This window comes from Erpetoichthys calabaricus, chromosome 2 (genome assembly GCF_900747795.2).
Source record: "Erpetoichthys calabaricus chromosome 2, fErpCal1.3, whole genome shotgun sequence".
Taxonomy (NCBI): Eukaryota; Metazoa; Chordata; class Cladistia; order Polypteriformes; family Polypteridae; genus Erpetoichthys; species Erpetoichthys calabaricus.
The window spans coordinates 106117821-106137076 of record NC_041395.2 but is presented as its reverse complement, the minus strand read 5'-3'; the positions used below and the strand labels follow the sequence as shown (position 1 = coordinate 106137076).

General features: G+C 42.0%; 1 protein-coding gene across 1 annotated transcript; it reads right to left on the bottom strand.

Moving 5' to 3' along the window:
- Nucleotides 1-7175: 7175 nt before the first annotated feature.
- fshb (follicle stimulating hormone subunit beta) lies at nt 7176-8573 on the bottom strand. The gene is made up of 2 exons (XM_028793185.2): nt 8363-8573; nt 7176-7622 (listed from the first exon to the last, which is right to left on the bottom strand). Exons 1-2 carry the CDS (start codon nt 8522-8524, stop codon nt 7404-7406), a joined length of 381 nt encoding a protein of 126 aa, XP_028649018.2. The 5' UTR covers nt 8525-8573; the 3' UTR covers nt 7176-7403.
- Between the last annotated feature and the right edge of the window lie 10683 nt (nt 8574-19256).

Sequence of the window (19256 nt, the reverse complement as noted above, 5' to 3'; positions counted from 1 at the left end):
AAAGACTGTGCCACGGTATTTTCAGAAGCCTTTTCCACCTAGTGTTTAATTTCAGAACTGAAGGATGGATGCCAAGCTCTCGTACAAACTGCTCTCTTGAATAGCAGGGTTCGCGCAGATTTGGCCGATTTATGCCGCTGAAGTACCACTGAAAGCCAGTAGATGGCAACTGTGGCATTCGGTCATATTGCTTTCTTCCAGTTGATCTCTTGCATGCGTTTTAATCATCCACCTCCGGAGAGTCGAGGGAGCTCGGGTCTCAAATTACGCGTTTAGCTGTCATTCATCTTCGTTAATCATGCAATTGGCACTAACGCTCGTTTAATCAATTATGCTTCATTTAGCACGCGGATTGAGAAGTGAGAACAAACAAAATGGGGCGGTGGAAGATAGAATGAAGCCGCTCAGTACACAGAATTGCGCAGTTAACACGCAATCTGCTGATGCTGTCAATTGCAGAAAGGTGGTTCTCGTAGGTAAAGGTGGTGGCCTGTATTGCTTTTGCGGTGAGACTTGTGTGAAATCTTTTTTTCTTCTTCTTCAAGTGGGCATCATTTAGGGCGCGTCAAAGAAATGTTTTACCCGATTTGACTGGCCATGTTCACTGGGTGAACATTTAAAGTTAAACGTAGTGAGTGAATACCGTGCAGCAAGACGGACACAAACCGCCATTCATCCCCCCCCCCCGCCCCCGAGTCGCTCCGGCAACACTGGCCACAGTGCAGAAAACAACCGTGAGTGAGTTGACCCAAAGAACAAGGCAGTTTGTACCGTTTTCTATTTCTGAGGTGGCAATGATAGATTGGTCATCTAGCTCTGTGAAGAGGATTACTTATGCAATGTTTTGTGTATTGTATTTACCCCATTTTTTTTTATACCCGTTGCATGCCCAACCTACCTGGAAGGGAATCCAAGATTTCTTCCATACAAGGTGTTTTTTTTTCTCTTTCTTTCTTTTCTTGTCCTCTTAGGGCAGTGGTTCTCAATCTGTGGGGCGCAAAGATGTGGGAAAAAAGAAAACAAGAATTGAAAATATGAAAAACACCTCTATTGAAACCAAAACTAATTAACTTAAACTACATTCTGATACTAGCAAAATAAATATAAAGTTAGATAAATGTCGATAAAAGTTAGTAGGTATAATAAAATATGCATCTATATCATTAATTAAAAAGAACAAATTGGTATTAGTGGGCTTCTTTCAAAAAAACGTTGGGGGGTGTGATTAAAACTGTTATGAAAACTCGGGTCGCAAATACTTAAAGGTTGAGAAACGCTGTCTTTAGGAGTCAAAAAAGGGGGGTGGGGGCTGTCAAAAAACAGGGCCTGTTAAAGCCCACTGAGGTATTCCTGGTCTTCTTGACCTCCACCGTTCCTGTTAACTGCCATTTCTTAATACCATTAGGAACTGAGGAAACAACTACCTGAAAACACTTTGCTACCTTCCTACTTTAGGAGCATCAGTTATTTTATTTGTCCGAGTGTGCTAGGCAGCTACTTAGAAGAGCCAATGACTGCTGATTGTTGGGACGAGCTTTGAGGAGTCTGAGAATTTATACGGCTTTGCCCTTTGCATCACCTGGGGTTTCCTAATGATGACTGCACAAGCCATAGTCCTAACAAGCTAATTCAGGTCTGAGGCCTTGGTAAAAATTATCACAGACTTCAGGTATCTTGGGTTGCCCAAACATTTGCAGGGTGCTCCTTTACTTTTTTTGCTGTACATGTCAGTCAGTCATTATCCAACACGCTATATCCTAACTACAGGGTCATGGGGGTCTGCTGGAGCCAATGCCAGCCAACACAGGGTGCAAGGCAGGAACAAAACCTGGGCAGGGTTCCAGCCCACTTCAGGGTGCACACACCGACACACCAAGCCCACACTAGGGACAATTTAGGATCGCCAATGCACCTAACCTGCATGTCTTTAGACTGTGGGAGGAAACCCATGCAGACACAGGGAGAACATGCAATCTCCACGCAGGGAGGACCCGGGAAGCGAACCCAGGTCTCCTTACTGCGAGACAGCAGCCGTGCCGTCCCCGCTGTACAAGTGTATAAAACAAAAACAATATACTTATATAAAATGCTGAAAAAATGTGTCATCTTTAACTTTATGCCTTTAGGTGATCAGTTATCTTCTGCTAACTTTACTATTCACGGTACAGGCATCCTAAGCAAGGGTGCCCAAACCTTTGCATACCCCTGTATCTCTGGAAATTCTTCATGGATGTTCTGTATGCACTGGCAATCCCACTTTAAATGGCCTCAACTCAATCTTATGCACTGCAGTCAAGTAAATGACACCAATGCAGCTCTGTTTTCACTTTCTTTTACACACTGTAGAAATGATCCCTTAAAGTATAGTCTTTCTTTTACAAATGTTCCGGTGTTTCAGACTACATTTCCTTCTTTTTACCACCTCTATAGAACACTATTACCTTTGGCTAACCAGCATGACAAGGTGGCATATTGCTAAAAACCCTAGGTTTAAATCCCATGTTTGATGACTGTCTTCATTCATTTTCACTTTACTTCACAAAAGCATGGATGTTTGGTGAACTGGTGATCCAAACAGGCCATGTGTGTGTGTGTGTGTGTGTGTGTGGACTGTATAATTTACTCAACACCTGACTCCGTTGGGATTGGTAGCTGCTCTCTGTGACCCTGAGTTGGATTAATCAAGTACCCAGGATGCAACACAACACAGTGCGTGTAGGACACATCTTCCCATGCACTTTAAATGGTGCTCAAACAAATTAAGCGAGCCAAACCTGATGCTACATTATGGCGTCTTTTGGCCTATGCTGTGACTGTGACTTGAGCTGTGTGTGTGTGTCTGAGGACAGGCTAGAGATGTGCTTGGTGTGCTCCAGGCCTCTCTGCCTCCCCAGTCAACCATGACTTACTTTCCTGACATCTGACAATGTGGTGGGTGAATCATCTTGTATTCAATCTTCTTTCAGATTTTTCCTCTTCATTCTCTTGGTGCTTCTCTTCCTGTGTTGACAGCTTCTCTAATAGCAGCCATATTTCAGCCTGTCAAGTGATTGAGAGACAAGTTAACGATGCTGAAAAACAAATGGCAACAAGCAGATGGATATTTACTCAAAATGTAAAGCCTGCTCTGCCAAAGAGTGGGACGTCGAACTGACCTCAGCATCTCATGAACAAGCAAGAGAGGAGGACAATTGCTCGGTCAATTCACTTCTGTGGTTAACCTCAGCTTTGCTCTGACTGGTCAGTCACTATACACAAAGCTGCTGACCTGAACATTTCTTTTGTGTGATTCAAACTGGACAGTCACTTTATACGGTCGAAGCTGCTGGCCTCAAACTGATAAGCAGTGGCCAGTCACCATACAGAGTGCTGGTGTCAGCATTTTTGCAAGTAGTCAACACTGGTCGGTCACTGTACATAGGGTGTTGACCTCACCATTTATTTAAACTTCCCATCGACGGTCAGTCACTATACATAGAGTACTGAACCTGGCAATGCTTTTAAGTAGTTAGATCTGGTCAGTCGCCATGCATGCAATGCTGATCTCCGCATTCTTCTGCCTGTTTTGCACTGATCAGACAGTGTAATTATAGAATTCACCTCAGCATTTCTCTGGCTGGTCAAGCTTTATATATTTGACACTGACATCTGCTATTCCTTAATAGTTTGCAGTAGGTTACTACCTAAACATGTTGGATTGACCTCAGCACCTCTCAGGACTGGCCAATCATTACACAAGTGGTACTGAGCTTACATTTCTCTGACTGTTCTGTCTCTATACTTGTGTGGCTAAACCCAGCATCATTTTGAATGGTCAGTCATTATACACTGCAACACATGCCCGTCAGAAAGTCACCTTCAAGGCTCATGAGAGGTAAGCACTACCACCCAGGACACCAGGGGGTAACTGATCCTGCCCTTTCTTATCCACGAGCTATAATCGCATTGCACTTCCACTTTGCATACCATATGGTCTGCCTGCTACTATAAGGGATGCCCCTTCAGTCTTAGCTTTTAAATCCCGGCTGAAGACTCACTACTTCAGTTTAGCATATCCTGACTAGAGCTGCTGATTAACTGTACATACTGCATCTCTGTTGTTAGTCATTAGCACTAAAACATAAGTAACATGATAGTTAGAATTGGATACTAACCCTCACCTATTCTGTTTCTCTTCTCGGTACTCAAATGTGGCACTTGGTGTCACGGCCCACCTGCCAAGTTGTTTTGCCTGCCTAAGGTAAAGTCATCCCTGATGGAGGATCACATGGATCGTGGGAAAGCGGGGTCCTTTCAACGGATTGGCTGGCCCAACACTGTTTCAGCTGTGGAATGGCCAAATGGGGGAGGCAGCTTGATAGATGAGGTCTCCAGGACTCTAAAAATATCCAAATCATATTATGTGATATCATCTACTGTTAAATTCTGCTCCGTACTTATAAAATTTTTATTATTTTTTTTTTACTTCTAAAAAATTTTTTATTTTATACTGTATTGAGGATTTGTTATGTTTTGTGTATTGTATTGACCCCCTTTCTTTTAACACCCACTGCACGCCCAGCCTACCTGGAAAGGGGTCTCTCTTTGAACTGTCTTTACCAAGGTTTCTTCTATTTTTCCCTACAAGGTTTTTTTTGGGAGTTTTTCCTTGTCTTCTTAGAGAGTCAAGGCAGGGGGGCTGTCAAGAGGCAGGGCCTGTTAAAGCCCATTGTGGCACTTCCTATGTGATTTTGGGCTATACAAAAATAAACTGTATTTTATTGTACTTCCAGAAGAAAGTATCTCGTTTAGGTGGTGATCCACCTGAGCTAAGGAGCTCTAGCCCTAAAGCTTGACTGCTCTCCAGAGCCTTTAAGCTACAGCCTGCAGCTACATTTTGCTTTTATTTATTTACCGTGCCATCACCCACTTGTTCATTTGAGTCAATATATTATTTTGAGTAAATAGGTTGGTCCAGTTGGCATCCCAGCATTTCATCTCGACTCCTGTCTTGCCCTCAACCGACAACAGTACATTGTGCTGTGTTCAACATTTCTTTTCAGAGGTCAGTCACTGTATATACATTCAGCATTTCTCTTTAACGTATCAGCACTGATGAGTCACTATGCATATAGTGATGACGTCAGATCCCATTGACTTTCTAATACTGGTCAGTCAGTCCAAATGTGGAATTCATCTCAGCATTGACCCTGCTCTGGATAAACAGGTTTAGAAAATTAAGGATGGAGTTCTCTCTGACAGGTCGATCTCTATACAGGTGGATGAATGCTTTTGTCTCTCAGACTCTGTCAGTATACATGCATGACTAACCTCAGCATCAGTCAGTAGAGAACAATCACTAATGACCTCAATATCTCTCTGAATGACTCTTGCTTGTCATCAAGTATAAATGTGGGGCTGATCTTATGTCCTGCATAAATGGACCATGACCAGTTACTGTACATGAAGATATGACTGCGACATTCCTCTGAATGATCAGTAACTTTGCATACCATGTGGTACTGACCACATCATCTATCTCACTGGTGACCATTGGCCAATCACTAGACATGTAGGGTTTGACCTCAGTATCTCTGTGATTTAGTAGACTTCACTATACAAATGATGCGACATGCACTTCACAACAGGTGATCCACCTGAAGCTAAACATGTTCAAGCCAAGCCATCCAGAAAAAGATCGGGTTGCTGCTGGAAGTGGTGTTGGTGAGGCTAGCAGGGGGCGCTTACCCTGTGGTCTGAGTGTGGATCCCAATGCCTCATTGCAGTGGTAGGGACACCTTGCTATAAAAACGTCCCTGTCTTTTGAATGAGATGTAAAAACCGAGGTCTTGACTCTTTGTGGTCATAAAAGATTCCTGGGCATGCTTCATAAACAGTAGGTTTATTCCAATGTCCTGGCTAATTACCTACCCTGGTCTAGTCATTCTGATCCTCTAATAATCCCCTGTCTCTAACTGGCTATCTCTCTCACCACTTCACCACCTAACAGCTAATGTGTGGTTAGCGTACTGCCGCAAATTTGCTGCCATCATATCATCCAGATGGATGCTACACAATGGCCGTGCTTGAAGTAGCTTTCTACTCACTATTTAAAGCACTTTGAGTAGTGAGAGAAGCGCTATATAAATGTAAAGAATTATTAATATTTATTATTATGATCTCCTTGAATGATCAATATTGGTTAGTCAATAGACTTGCTGAGTTGACTGTGACTTGAAGGAGCAGCATTGGCTCATTACTATACTGTATTAAGGAGCAGATATTCTCTATACAATGGAGACTGTCCACATTATGTGTGTTAATGACTAGCTCTTCTCAGTCGCTATAGTATAAGGTTGAACACTGGATCTCTGTGAGGGGTCAAATATGTGGAAATGACCACAGGGTCACTCAATGACCATCAGTGGATAATTCCTGTACATGTAGGGCCAACTCTAGCTAAGTCTGTATCAGTACTGGACAGTTACTCTAAATGGTTAATGTTCTGTGTTAATGTTTGGTGCTGTAGACTTGCTACATATGTGTCACTGACCTCTCCCAGAGAAATGATCAATACTAGTCAGTTTGCTTAGATGTTGGTACTCAAGTCAAGGTTTTGTAGATGGTTTCAATGGGCTATCACTGTACATTGCCTACAGGACTGGCCTATGTGTCTCTCTCTGAATTGCTTATATTGTACCATTATGGTATGTGAAGTGGTGACCTTATTATTTCTTGAGCCAATCAGCTCTGATCTGTCGCTACATGCAAGCTGTTGACTTCAGCATGTCTGCAAATGACCAGCCCTGGATCAACTACTATCAATTGGGTACTGAAGTCACTTGCCTAAATGGTTAACACTGGGCATGAGGTCCTAAGAATCTTTGTGATTGTATAACCATTGTCAAAACCATCAAATGTGGGTCTGACCTCAATGTGCCACATGATTTGCAGTGCTCCCTTTGCCCATTTAGGTGCTGATGCAGTCTATCGACCTGCAGCCTTAGTTGATAAACTTTAGGAAATAAGCTAAACAAGAGGAGGCAACAAAAGATATTACTGATTAACAGCCAAGGACACAAGACAAATAAAGTAGGTTGAGAGAAAAAGCGGACTTTATTGAGTTACTGTTTCTTCCTTGGGAGACTTGAAAGCAGTCACACGAGGTGTGATCACTACAAACCCTCCTCCCACCCCTGCTACCTTTCATTTGTTTTTCTGTTGTCAGCAAGTGCTGATAATGTACAGAGTGAAAGCTGACTGAATGTGTTTGTGCTCTTGCCATGGCAGAAAAACTGGGTGGTACCTTTCACAGGACATCAGTCTTGGCTATTTAGTGGGGGCAGGCAGTCTCAGTGGCCCCAGGAGGGCTTCCTTGACCCACACTGTTGAAGAGCTGTAATTGTAAGCCAGTGGCTGTAAATCTACTTGGTTGGGCAATCAGTCGAGCCAAAGGTGGGAGATCCACAGTCCGTGCTGTCTGTATGGCACAGGCCACATTCACAGCTGAGCGCCACTGGGAAGGTATACACTGTGTCCCCATGCCCGGTGCAGTTAGGCAGCTGGATGGTTTCATAGGTCACCTCTTTGATGGTGCAAGTTTGTTGGCTGAAAGGTGCCAGTGAGCTCTTGTAAACTGGATCCTGGAGAAAAAGAAGAAGGGTAATTGTCAGCCTGCCAGATGCAGAATGTCAGAAATTTGCAAGAGGCAGACCAAAAGATATGGAAGCTGGCATCCAGTACCCTCTGCACTGGTAACTGGAATATGATAGACAAAAGCAGAATGAGCTTCCGGGCTTTGAAAACGAAGAAGCGGCAAAGTCCAACACTAAAAGAAATGACAGAGTTAGTGAACACACTGGACATTCACCCAGCAGGTCTTTAGTTCATATAGAATCTTTCAAAGTGAACAGACAATGCTAAGAAGTGGGTTATAAGCAAAAAATTGTGGATGTTGGTAAACAGAAATGAACAGACACAAAGGATTATTACCAGCAGCATCGGAATGCTCAGAACACTACAGGCCAGAGCAACTGCACTGAACTACTGGATAATAGATGTAGCAGACAATTTATCAATCACTCAAAAGTTATTTTATGAAGAACACAACTGTCAAATGCTGACACTGCCATACATCAATGAATCATTAAAGTGCTGAAGAACACACTTGGGCAGTAACAACCAGAGAGCTGAACATGGGGTTCAAAAGAGCTGGAAAATGCCAACCAACATTCTACAAGCAAAGAGTAGAAGTGAGCAGTGAAATCGAGCTGCAGAGAGAAGACAAACGTGAGATTACAGAGGACAGAATAAAAGGATTGGTTGCTGAACACAAATGCTGCTGAACATTTTTGATAGGTAGCCATGGTGTGCCCCAGCTCACCTGTGTGAAGCAGAACCCAGCACAGGCTGTGGTATTAATAGTCAAACAGTTTCCACAGCTGTCTTTATCCAGCGCTATTGTGATGTTTTCCAGTGAGCAGCTGTGACCATAGTGACATGTGGTACAGGACAGCAGGATGAGGAGGAACAGTGCAGGACACATCTCTACTCTCTTCACACTACACAGAATAAGAGAGATTCATTTAAATATGATGGGCCGTGTGACATTTTGATAAAACGGCCTTCTGACTCTGCTGGTGAGCCACATCCAATGGCCAGTTACTCAAGCTTTATATTATACAGAACAGTTCACTGTGAGCACGATTAGATGGCAATTGACTAATTAAGCAAAAATAAAATGAAAGAAACCCCTGGCCCATTTGGACTGGCTACCCCTACCTAAAGAGCTTTCCAAGACAAGAAGCTGTAGCTTACCTTTGCTGATATGGACCTCAGTTCAGCGAGTTGGGTTAGGCATGGGACTTGTAATCATGCCTGATTTATAGTGCCTGTCCTCCGCAAATAACTTGTGTGGGATTTTCTTCTGGCCAATAGGAACTTTGCTGTTAAGGCCTCTGAAAAGACTCCTAAAGCTGCTTTAAACCTGTCACCATAGAGCTTTGAAAGCTCACACCCACCCAGGCACTCCCGTGGGCGAACTTCTCGAGGTCAAAGCAGAGAAATCCCTGAATTGTTATGTCTAGCAAAAGGAGGCAGCTCATACTTAGCAGAGATGTGAATTTTCCTCAAGGTTGCCTGCTGTCAGGTCAGGGAGTATCTCACGCACTAGACTGGCTGGCGTGCAGACAGTGTGTTTCCGAAAACACTGCACTCCAGCTCCACTCTGCTCTTAGGGTCTCCAACCTGCCTCACTCCTGCAGCCTCTCTACTAATATTTCCAAATGATACCATTTAGGCAAGAAGCCCCCAAGTGATGCTGTCAGTAGTGTGCCCATGCCCATCACCACTTCTGCTTTTGACAGTAGCCTCACAACCATGGCTGACCTCTGGTGGTTGGAAAGCAGCACTGCAGTATGACTGCAGAGAATAATGAAAAGTACTCAGAAAGATATAAAGTAAGAAGTTTTTCAGTTAAAAAATACTTGAGTTAAAATAAAAAAAACTATTAGCTTTCAAAAGTACTCAACTACCAAAAGTAAAAGTACATTTTATAATAATGAGAAGATACAAGGCTTTGTCCAGCAAATGCAATACATTTCTTTATTTTTAAACAACACTTTTTGCTACTTTAATGCACTACGGAATAATAAATGCAAATGCTCTATGATTCTGTCAGTGATGTGTCCATCATTGCTCACCAATACATCTGGCCACAACACTATGACGGAAAAAGGGCTGGTCTTACCTGAAATCCACAATGTTTCACTGGAGTACCCCACTGCCTTCTGCTGGATGGCCTCAAAGAATGTGGCAGACTTACAGATGGGGGCCGGGACTGCTGATATGAGCGGACCGCCCATGGGGCCTATGCCAGATTCTCTAGCCTCTATAAAAGGACAACCACCGAGTCTTTGCCACCCAGGCCACATTTTAAGCTTGTGAATAATTTATAAAACACCAAGAAGTAAGGTGAAGCCAACTCCTAGTCCTGCTGCCCTACAGGCACAAGATTTATAAACTGGCGCATGTGCATCTCTTGCGGGTCCAACTCAGTGCACAAAAAAATTGGAGATGATCTCGGCCCATTTTTCTGAGCTGGGACTCCATGAAGAAGTATGCTGCTTTTACAAGTCTTATCTAGATGTCCCAGTGAGACTGCACGTCTCTTTTCCCACTGTCACTGATTGATATTCACTTTGAGCAGATAGGCATAGACATCATTGGATGGCTTGAACCCTTCGGCATGGGGCAATAAATACATTTTAGTTATATAGTTTAGTTATTTTAGTTATAGTCAATTATGCCACCCCATACCCTGGAGCCATCTTCATTTGTGTGGCTATTGCTAAATTATTGAATGGGAACTTGTGGGGGTCATTGTATGGGTGTCATGATCTGGAGAGTCCCTATCCAAAGTTGCCCACTAGAGGTGGAAAACACCATTAAATACCCTGATTAGATGCCCAAAGGCCAGAGACAAATCTTTATAAAAAATAAATGGTTTATTTTATCAGCTCTAAGGAGCAGAAAAGAACAGAAAAGGTAATACACAGCAAGCAAAGTCCCAATCCAGAATCCAGAAGCGTGGCCAAAAACAGAACAAAGGTTAAAAGAATAAATAATCACAGTCCCAAAACGAAATCCAAAGACAAAACTGAAACAAAAAGCACAGGGCTGATAATCCAGAAAACATTAGCAATATCACTGAAACTCACAAATACTCTCCACTCCCTAGTACATCCAATGAACCACCAGTAACTATGAGAGGCTTTCCCTTAAATAGGGTGGAAGGCTGTTCCTAGTGGAGACTGGAAGGTGGCACTGTTCCCTGGGGAGCCACCCACAAAAGATTCATTATAAACAAAAAGAAATATTAATACAAATAAATAATATAAAATTAAACAATACAAACATATAACACATCTTTGAACACCAGTCAGGGGAAAAATGCAGGCTGAAACGTGACAGCGGGTGGGAATCCCCATGGAATTTACAGACCAGGGGTTATTTCCTTTAATGTCTGCCACCTTCAGGGAAGTTGCTCTTCATCACTCACCTCAAAACATCCATATACCATCCTCAAATGGATAATCTGGTGGAGTGCTTTAATCAGATGCTCAAACAGATGTTGAGGAAGGTGGCGTGGGCAGAAGGGTGAGACTGGTATCAACTTCTTCCTCTTGTCCTGTCTGCCTTCTGTGAGGTCCCTCAGGCCTCTACTGGTTTATCTCTGTTTGAATTGGACAATCTAGTATCCTAGCCAAATCAGTGCCCGTGAGAGTGCAGGTATTATGCCATCCTCTTTAAACCCTGGTGGGAGTGGAAAGATTCTAGCAGCCAACCGAGCTCCAGAGTAGTGCTCTTTATGGATGCCGGTTAACTTAACTTCATGGAGACCCTGAGTCTTCTGTGGAAAAGCAAGTTGCGTAGTGCAACCTGCGTAGTGCCATTGCCTCCATTACCAGAGTGGTGAATGTCAACCCAGGCCACATCTTACTAATCTCTGTGGAAGACTGTGGGTTTGCTTCCCGGTTCCTCCCTGTGTGGATAGCGCTTTGAGTACTGAGAAAAGCGCTATATAAATGTAATGAATTATTATTATTATTAATCTACCATGACATTGTTACTCCACCTGGGGGTCATGATTAGAGAACCACCACACTGCCTACTGGACGCCAAGCAGGCTGAGGTGGAACTGGAGATCAAGCGTATGCTGAAACTGGGGGTTATTGAAGAGAGCCATAGCCTTTGGTGTGGTCCCATCATTTTGGTCCCCAAAATTGATGGAATTGCCCCTTCTGCAACAACTTTTGTTGGCTCAGCCAGTTCTCCCAGTTTGATGCCTACCCCATGCCCAGGGTGGATGACTGCCTAGAGTGCCAGGTACCCAGACATGACAAAGGGCTATTGGCAGATTCCCCTGATGGAATCTTACCCTTTGGGCTGCATGTGGCGTCATCCACCTTCCAGCATGTAGTGGACAGACTGCTTAGGTTTCATAATGCCTTTAGTGCTGCCTAGATGATGTCAACATCTGTTCCAACACCTGGGATTATCTGCTGATCAACCCTGAGAAATGCTATTTTGAGTTGACTGAAGCCAAGTACTTCGGTTATGTTGTGGTGAGAGGACATGTCAAGCCGCAGTGTTCCAAATCAGTGGAAGAGAGAATAACAAATCTGCAGTAGTTATCCATTAACCTCCTTACCATTACATTTTTTCTCGAAAAAACATTTAAAAAGTGTTACATTTTTTGACTTGAGAAATTACATATTTATTAAATCTGATCTTTATGCTATAAAATGTGCAAAACACTACAAGTACAAAGTCAGAAGTGTAGAAAGTAAAATAATAATAATACAATATATACTGTCAAAATGTGTGGTTTGTGTGGTATATCTTGAAGCATAGTGAAATACACAATCCAGTGTCACAGTTGAGACAATAGTAGTTTGATTCCTTGTGTATCTTTTTTCCAGATTGATCAGTTTTTGAACAGCACACTGCACGTGTGATTGACACGAGTGATCATTTTCGTATTCATCAGAATCACTTTCAATTTCACTGTCCGTTTCAATTTCACTGCCTGAAGACGGATTCACTTTGTCATCACTGCTTGCCTCACTGTCAAGAGCATGCAATACTTGGGCTGCTGAAAAAAGTTTCTTACAAGACACCATTATGACGCTAGGAGAAGACGTGTCACACTCTGGCCTGTGTATAGTAACACTCGGGCCTGTCACTTATGCAAGACTTGCCTATATCATTTCCAGAGCAATACTCGGCACCAACACTGTTGGCACTTTTGCAGTCTGAGTAATCCTCTGCTGTAACACTTATGTGAGACGCGTCTATACAGTTCCCTGAGTGGCACTTGGGAGTACCGCTTTAAGCACTATTTTTGCAGCCCAAGTGATTCTCGGGTCTAACGCTAAGGAGGTTAATTCACCAAGACAAAATATATCACTTCACAAAGTTCACCTTAGCTCAACTAGATCACTCACTTAATAAGCCACCTAAATTTTCCTTAATCATTGTGGCTCTGCAGGATAGTGTTCTGTTAGCTCAAATTCTATAAGGTAGCAACATAACTACTTCTCTCTGCTTGAAGGAAAGTTGACACTCCTTTTATTAGCTCTCACATAACAATTGACAGCAAAACTCCTCACAGGCCAGGAGATTTCACTGGAACCCTAAGTCTTTCTTCTCCAGTTAACCAGTGATGTTTGTGGCCAGGCTCGTAAGAATCCACCACAATATCTTGTATGTACAACATACCGTACAGATACTGCACAGATAATATATAACTTGTGTTGTCAAGATATTACTCGTGCCCATAAATCTTGTTTGCATAAGATTGGGACTTTAGAGGCTCCATATAAAACAGCTTAAGAAGAGGGGAAAAAATGCTTACTTCAACATGCTTTATTAAATTTGAAGATGATTTCTTGAAAACAGATATTTCTTTATGTGCTGTTTTTCAAATACAACCGTGGTGAAATTGAAAATTCAGTTTCCGTGTCTCAACAGTGAATGAGAAACATGGGAACGACCTAACAAATGAACAGTGGAATGCGTGCTATTGCAATTTGAATTTTTGAATGATATATAGCATTATATAGGCTGTGTCTGAGCAACATTGAACTATAACCTAAGTTGACAACACACCTGATAGGTCTTTTGCTATGAATTTATAATAGTTTGGTCTGTGTAACAAGTAATGAGGGCTTGCTGGAAAATATAATGAAGTAAAAGGTATGCTACCTGACCTAAAAATGTAGTGAGGTAAGACTAAAAGTAGCCCTAAATGAAATATAGCTAAAAATGTACTTGCGTGAAGTAACAAGGCAGTTGTACTTCGTTATTTAACACCTCTGACTGCGAGTCAAATCTGACTAGCACCAGTGTCAAGGGAATACACTCACATGTTCGAATCTGTGCTCCTGATTCCAACCAGGCCTAATATCTCTTTTTCTTCATAAGCACAGATGCATACACAGTGGATTGGACTGGACTGCATGGTACCCACCACCTTGACAGGGTCTGAACTGTTTATCATAATATAAGACTCTCATGAGATACTTCTCTGAAAGCCACTGTGGAACAAGCTGGATAAATGTTTTCTAAAAGTGAGAAAGGTATTAATTTTTTACTGTTTTCAGACCAACCTCACAAGTACAAGAAACAGTCAGGAATAAACTGTGGATCGGTTGGTCCACCAGAACGCAACTCTACACACACACCCAATATAAAAGTATTAATATTATTATAACTTATATTTACCATTTATGTTTACCCTGAAAGAAAATGGGCATAAATTCTTTTTTATCTGTGTTTGTGGTTGGACTTTTACATAGTTCATTGAAAATTGTGGCCCATGGAGTGAATCAGACCTGCTGGTTTTCAACTGGATAATGTGCAACAACTGTTAAAGGTGAGCTTGTACTGTCTCACAGCTCTAGAGACCTGGATTCAGTTCATTCTTTAGTCATGTTCTGTGTAGGGGATTGATTGGTATCCTTATGTCTGTCTTGATTTCCTTCAGGTACTCTGGTGTCTTCTTATATCATAAAAATGTATCAATTAGGGTGTTGTGCACCTCTAATATTTCCCATTGTGAATGTATTGTGTGATGGACTGGTGCTCTGTGCAGAGGAGACCTGCCTTGTTTCAGGATGGTTTTTAGCTTTTCAAATAGACATAGATGGATGAATGGATGAAACAGGTGTCTATGTTGTTTCCATAAGTAAAACTAAAGTGTTTTGCTCTGAGAAAAGAATAAATGTTTCTATAACTGATGATATCCGGGGATTGCCACACAACAGTCTCTAGAGTTTACTTAGAATACAAAAAATGAAAAAAATATCCAGTGAGTATTGGTTCTGTGAACAGAAACACCTTGTTGATGAAAGAGGTCAGAGAAGAATGGCCAGAATGGTTTGAGTTTACAGAAAATCTACAGTAGCACACATAACCACTTTGTACAACTGTGATGAGCTGAAAAGCATCTCAGAATACAGAATATGTCAAACCTTGGGGCGGATGGGCTGAGAAAGCAGTAGAACATTTTGGGTTCCACTCCTGTCAGCCAAAAACAGAGATCTGAGACTGCAGGGGGCACAGGATCACCAAAAACTGGCCAGCTGAAGATGAGAAAAATGTAGCCTGGTCTGATGAATCTTAGCTGCTGCTGAGTCACACAGACAATAAAGTCATTAATCAAATATCATTTGAATGCCACTGTCTATATGAGAATTGTTACTGATTATGTGCATCCCCTCATGGACATAATTTACCCATTTTTAAATGGTTACTTCCTGCATAATAATACACCAAGTCACAAACCAAAAGTCATCTCTAACTGGTTTCATGAACATGAGAATGAGTCCAGCGTTCTTCAGTGGCCCTCCCATTAACTGAATCTGAACCAATAGAACACCTTTGGGATGTGATTGAACTGGAGATTCACACTCATGAAAATCTGCAGATATTGCACGACACAGTTATGTCACATGGACCAGAATCTCAAAACAATTTTTCCAACATCTTGTAGAATCCATTCCATGATGAACTGAGGATGGTTTGAGTGCAATAGGAGGCCCAACTCAGTATTAGTATAGAACTAGGGGGCTCCGCCCCCTGCTCGCTTCGCTCGCCAACCCCTATTGTTGGGAATGACAAAGAGCGTGATGTATTAATGAGATATAGAATAGTGTGAAGGTGTAGATGATGCAAATAGAAAGCAAACAATAAAGTGTGTGGCACAGTGTAAAGGTTTATTTGAAAATTTCTTTGTACACGCCGTTTAAGTGTAAAAGGTAATTCCAGGTCAGAACTTGTAATGTCAATGAAGATGGTTATTGTTGTGATCAGAGTCAAGTTTGTCAGAGCTTAGAAAGAGTTGTGTCTCTCCAGGAAGTAATGGAATGACTTGTGTATTTATGTTTTCCACATTAATATTTTTTGGACATAATATAGTGCGTTGTGTTAAAAGGGGCATTTGGTCTAATGAGATTGCTGTTCCAAATCTGTCTGTAACTAAGTCGTCGCAGATAAAGGCTTGAGGAATTGTAATAATATGTGGGTGAAGTCCATCTGCATTGGTGAGTGTACCATCTCCCAGTTGTAATAAGCAATTGTTATGATCTGGTTCTGGACATCGTATGTTTTTTACTAACTGTATCTTTTGAAAGCAATGCCAATTGTCTGCGTATTTTAAGGTGCACTGAACAATAGCTGAGCGCATGGCATGTGGAAGAATAGCTAAGCACTGTCTAAAATCTCCTCCTCATAAAAGTACCTTTCCTCCAAAGGGAATATTATTATTCATAAACGTTTGTAGAAGTTTATGAATGGTGTTGAGTAAGTGACTGGATGCCATTGTACATTCATCAATAATTAACATTTTTGCAAGACGGATGTCACGTGCAGTGCCACCGTTAATGTTCATAGTGGATACCGATTTGTAGGATCTAATGCAGTTGATAAAGATTTCACTTTCAGGTACATCGTTAGTTAGAAGCTTCTGTAGATATTCAGGATATGAATGTAAAGGAGGCAGTGTAATTTGACCCTTTTGACAACAACGTGTAAATGTATTACTTGTATTGCCAGTTGTTTCTTCAGGGAAGTGAACTGAATGACAATGTTTGCAAATGACATTCATTAATCCGAATGAATTTTCCTGGTGTATGTTTTGCTTGTGCCGTTTGAGAGGCGCGTTGTTGCATGTGTAGTATTTGGGACATGTTGTTTTGGAGCTGTAATCGATTTACCTGTGCTGTGTGAGTAGCCCGTTGTAGCCTTCGCTGCCGTTAACGTATGTCTGAGACGGGAGGTGTTTCGTTTTGAATCCGTGCCTGTTGCGATGCAGCACTTTGATTGATAGATTGCGTCATGTGGATCTAGGATGTAGATTTGTGCATATTTGCGTTGTTGATTTGTTTCAGGGTGCACTGTTCCAATGCGATGCAGTATTTGTGCACATATGGGAAAGCAGTATGGGCCATTGCCTTTTGGTGGCCTGATATTTACTCCGGTAGATGCAAAAGCAAATGAACTATTGTAGGATCTAATGCAGTTCATAAAGTTTTTACTTTTAGGTACATCGTTAGTTAGAAGCTTTAGTTGAGCTTTGCGTTTTTGGAGCCGAGACATTTTTTCTTCTAGAAATATGGATAAGTAATAAGGAGGATCGCACTCACTGTTAATATGGAGCCTTTTCTGCGGTTGAACGGTTAATAGTGCCTCATTGTAATGAGATCTACCTATGCTGCATATTGTGAACGTGTTGAGATGACGTATGTTTAATACGGACGGTTCATTTAGAAATGGGGCTTTGTGTGTCATTTGTTATTTATGTTACTGTGGTCGTGGGTCTGAATCGTCGTTTTTGTGTACGTTTCGTGTGCTATGTCCGTAGTCTGTCCCGTTTCGTGTCCAATGGGCTTTGTGTGGTGCTCGCGGCTTCTTTTTTTTTGTGTGCTTGTGGCTTGTTGAATCCTCCTCTTTGTGTGTGTCCCGTTTCGTGTGCAATGGGATTAAATCCTCCTCTTTGTGTGTGAGATGTCACACTGGTGAGTACTTCTGAAGTGGAGATCCATCCTCCTATGAAGTACGTCTGACAGTGAATGCCAACTTCCAGTTGAAGAGTTAGTTAAGCAATCAAGAGAATGGAAGGGATGGATTTTGTGGTGATCGTGCTCGAAGTGAAGTCACTCATCTTCCGGCTGCTCCTCTTCCATACTAGAGGAAATGGAAATCATGTTAATTTTGGCACACCACTCACTTTCTTCTACCTGAAACAACCTGAACCATTACTTGTGAGAAAATCCACAACTTCATGAGCATGACTATATACATACCTATATATAGTAGGAATAACAAATGAGACAAGGTTGAAGAGTTGGAGCACCTCCTTGGTGAAACCCTTGTACTGGTGAAAATGAAAAAGCAAATCAGAAAATGGGATTCAAGTCAAAAATGGCTGCAGCCACAATCAAGTACTGTTAGCAGGAGTGCTGTCTCCTTCAGTCACTGGTAAAAAAGTGAATGGCTGCTTCCACTCTTTGGCTGTTTTATTTAGTGGACATCCTGGAAAGTGTAGACCTTTGGTGGAATGTAAAGGAAGTGACATCAGTTGGCTTCCTGGTGATCTTCGAGAATACAGAAGAAGGGGGAGAAGGAGTTAGCAACAGTGTTCAGTCTTGGTGTGGAGTGGTACTGCTTTACGTTGTTGTAGCCCTGAAAGTGTCCACTAAACACTTGTGTGTGATGGTGCGTGTTTATATATATATATTAAAAAAAATCAAAGAAGTAGTGGCTTCTCTTGCCTCAGTACAGTTCAATGTTCATGACACTACAATCAGAAAGACACTGATCAAAAATGGGCTTCACTTGAGGCTAGCAGGGCATAACCCACTGACCAATGTTCCCTCTAAGCCGCGCGGCCAAACCTGCCCCGCAGTCATTTTGTAATCCCACGCACAGATCATCAGTGATGATCAGTGACGTCACCCTGTGAAGTGAGATAAAGGCGGCAGACTGTCATTTACACTCCAGCGCGTGTAAATAACCAGCGAGCCACATTTGCTAGCACATTTTATTTCGTTGAGTGACCAGTCGCTGTACTGTCTACTGTACTTCACTCAGTTTGCTTTCTCTAGACATACAGTAGTGCATTAAATTAACAGTTTTCGTGTCGATATTTTAAAATGTTGAAGAGAAAAACATGTACAACAAGTGGTAAAGAAATGCAAAATAAGAAAGCGCGAGATTCGTTTAAGCCTGAGTGGTTAAAAGTAAAAGTAACCACAGATACGCCAGATTCAAAGAATGTTGCGGTTGAATTAGGTTGCATATACGAATACTAAGATGAGAATGGACTTAAGTGTAAGTTCTGTGCTGCTAGTTCAAGTAATAAGGCTAACAAAGACAACAAATATGTCACCGGAAAGCGTTGGGATACGTAGAAACTTGACTACTGTAAACGACATTTATCGTCGCGTAGAACTTAGAAAATCTTAGAAAATGTTGAAATTTTGTACAATCGCTCGCATGGAATCGACCTGAAACATCTTCTGGTTGAAGCAAGTACTGAGTGAGAAGAACGAATTGAGCATAACGAGCGCCAGTGATCAAATGAGGAGCAAGTTCGAATCTTAATGGATAATGTCCTTCTTGCCATCAGGATGAACGCTTCGATGCTGTCAGTGCAAATGATTCACGACCATATGGGAAAATATGTTTCTATACCAGACAGTTGGCGAAGTAAG

What these genes read in the sequence shown, in the direction of transcription:
- fshb (XM_028793185.2), bottom strand. Translation starts at nt 8,524, where the DNA reads ATGTGTCCTGCACTGTTCCTCCTCATCCTGCTGTCCTGTACCACATGT. An exon ending in CTGGGTTCTGCTTCACACAG is followed by an intron (nt 7,623 to 8,362) that starts GTGAGCTGGGGC and finishes CTTTTTCTCCAG; the next exon opens with GATCCAGTTTACAAGAGCTC.